The 1817-nt window shown below is 46.5% G+C and overlaps 1 protein-coding gene across 1 annotated transcript; it reads left to right on the top strand.

Annotated features, from left to right (window-relative positions):
- The first annotated feature begins 209 nt into the window (after window positions 1-209).
- Window positions 210-1258, top strand: LOC147987432 (uncharacterized). Its single transcript, XM_087542377.1, has one exon. It carries the CDS (start codon window positions 653-655, stop codon window positions 1256-1258), a length of 606 nt encoding a protein of 201 aa, XP_087398503.1. The 5' UTR covers window positions 210-652.
- Window positions 1259-1817: the final 559 nt, after the last annotated feature.

Genomic DNA, 1817 nt, shown 5'->3' with positions numbered 1-1817 from the left:
CACTTGACCTAGCTATCGATTGATTGTAACTTGACATATTCTATGCTGGGGACTCGTCTTTATATACAGGTCGAGACCTCCGGCTTACAAGAGTCCGGGTCGGGTCACGATCCGTGACCGATCCTAACTTCAAGTCGCCTTGCCTCCAACGACAAGGCATCTTGACAGGAAAAATAAAAGTTAGACACCATGTCATCCATTACGTACATAAGATACTACGTAACAACCAGCCCGTAGATGTAGCATTGCTCTCGACAGTGTAGTTCGAATGAATGCGGACGGTTTGTGGGAGCCTTGCTTAAACGTATGCAAGCACGATTTGCACACATGCTTTTGTTGCGTTTTTGTTTTTTTGCACATGCGGTGACTAAGTCGTGCCTTCCCCATGTGATGGGGCTTTGTAACATGAATCCCGACTGAAATCTACCGGCGAGAACACAAACGATTGACACACGGAAAGCCGTACGTGTCCAGCAAGAACACGAACCCTTCTCTTCTCCGAATCTAAAAAAAAAACATCTCTTCTCCGTAACGCAAGACAAAGGCCCTCCTCTCTCTCCTCTCCAATAATAGTGGTATAAGTTCCCCAACTACTTACCAAACACCGCATATCGATCGAGCTCACGTCATTGTGACATTGTTCCTCGACGCCATGGCCCAAGAGGAAAGCAAGTGCGCGAAGTGGACGTTCAATTTATGCATAGGCGCAATAGTGCTAGGGATCATGATAGGTTCAGTATATCTTCTTGTGTGGATAATCACGGCGAGAGCTGACACTAAGTATACGGTGAACATCACCAGCGTCCACGGCCTGGACCCGGCCCAGGATCTCCATAGCGACCGGCAGGCGCTCAGCCCGGTGTTCGGCATCACCGTGCAAATCGACAACACCCACAACAAGCTTACCGGGGAGTGCGTCGGCGGCGACGGCTCCTCCGTGGTCGTATCGTACGGGGACGCGCTCCTTGGCAAGGGCATGGTGCCGGGGTTCTGCGTGCAGCCAACAAGGGTCGGAGAGGCCGCGTCCAAGGCCTGGGGCATGAACGAGCAGATGCCCCACTTCCTGCGGTACCGGCTGGCCGGCGAGCTGGAGAGGGGCCAGGCGGTGGTGGACGTGGTGGTGCGGACTCCCGGGGGCGGGGGGTGTTACATAAACAGATGCGTGGACACGGTGCTTGTCTGCAAGGCCAAGATCGGAGGGGGTCCATCCCCGTGTTTTCTTGCTAGGACAGTCAGCGGCACGACTGGGAATAGATAGTTTAGCGCGTTGGTTTTTATTTTATTCTTATTTAGGACAGCATGAAGCCAGCATGCGAATTCTTGTTTCTCAATCAAGAAGTATATAGTGGATGATCTCAATTTTGTATTTTTCTACCAAGAACTGTGCTTTATAGTGGATCTAACTTTTATCCTTCCTGTCAAGATGATTTATAATAGATACTGAGTTGATTGCAATAAGTGCATGACGTCTATATCTATACCTAAAAAAAAGTGATAATCAACATTTTACCTTTTTTAAGAACAAGGCTATTTTTAGTTTATAGCATGGCAATTTTTCAGTTTAGTGGCGCCTTGGAAAATTTTAAGTTTTATTGCCATGGCAATTTCTACTTTTTGTTTATCCATGGCAAATTTACATTTTCTTGCCATGGCAAAAATATTCTTTACATGCATGTCAAAATTTTACTTTAGTCGATCATGGCAAATTAAATTTAATTTTCAAATTCTGCCATGGTAAATTCACCTTCATTGACATGGCTAATTTACCTAAATCATCGTGGCAAACTTTAACTTTTATTGCCATGGAAATTTCTACT

The sequence above is a fragment of the Triticum urartu genome, chromosome 2A (assembly GCF_056163025.1).
Source record: "Triticum urartu cultivar PI428250 chromosome 2A, HENAU_Tu73, whole genome shotgun sequence".
Taxonomy (NCBI): domain Eukaryota; kingdom Viridiplantae; phylum Streptophyta; class Magnoliopsida; order Poales; family Poaceae; genus Triticum; species Triticum urartu.
Note: the sequence above shows the minus strand (reverse complement) of the source record. Positions and strands in the feature narration are given on the sequence as shown.

Bases quoted from the DNA above. Each gene is read 5' to 3' on its own strand.
- LOC147987432 (XM_087542377.1), top strand. From the start codon at position 653: ATGGCCCAAGAGGAAAGCAAGTGCGCGAAGTGGACGTTCAATTTATGC.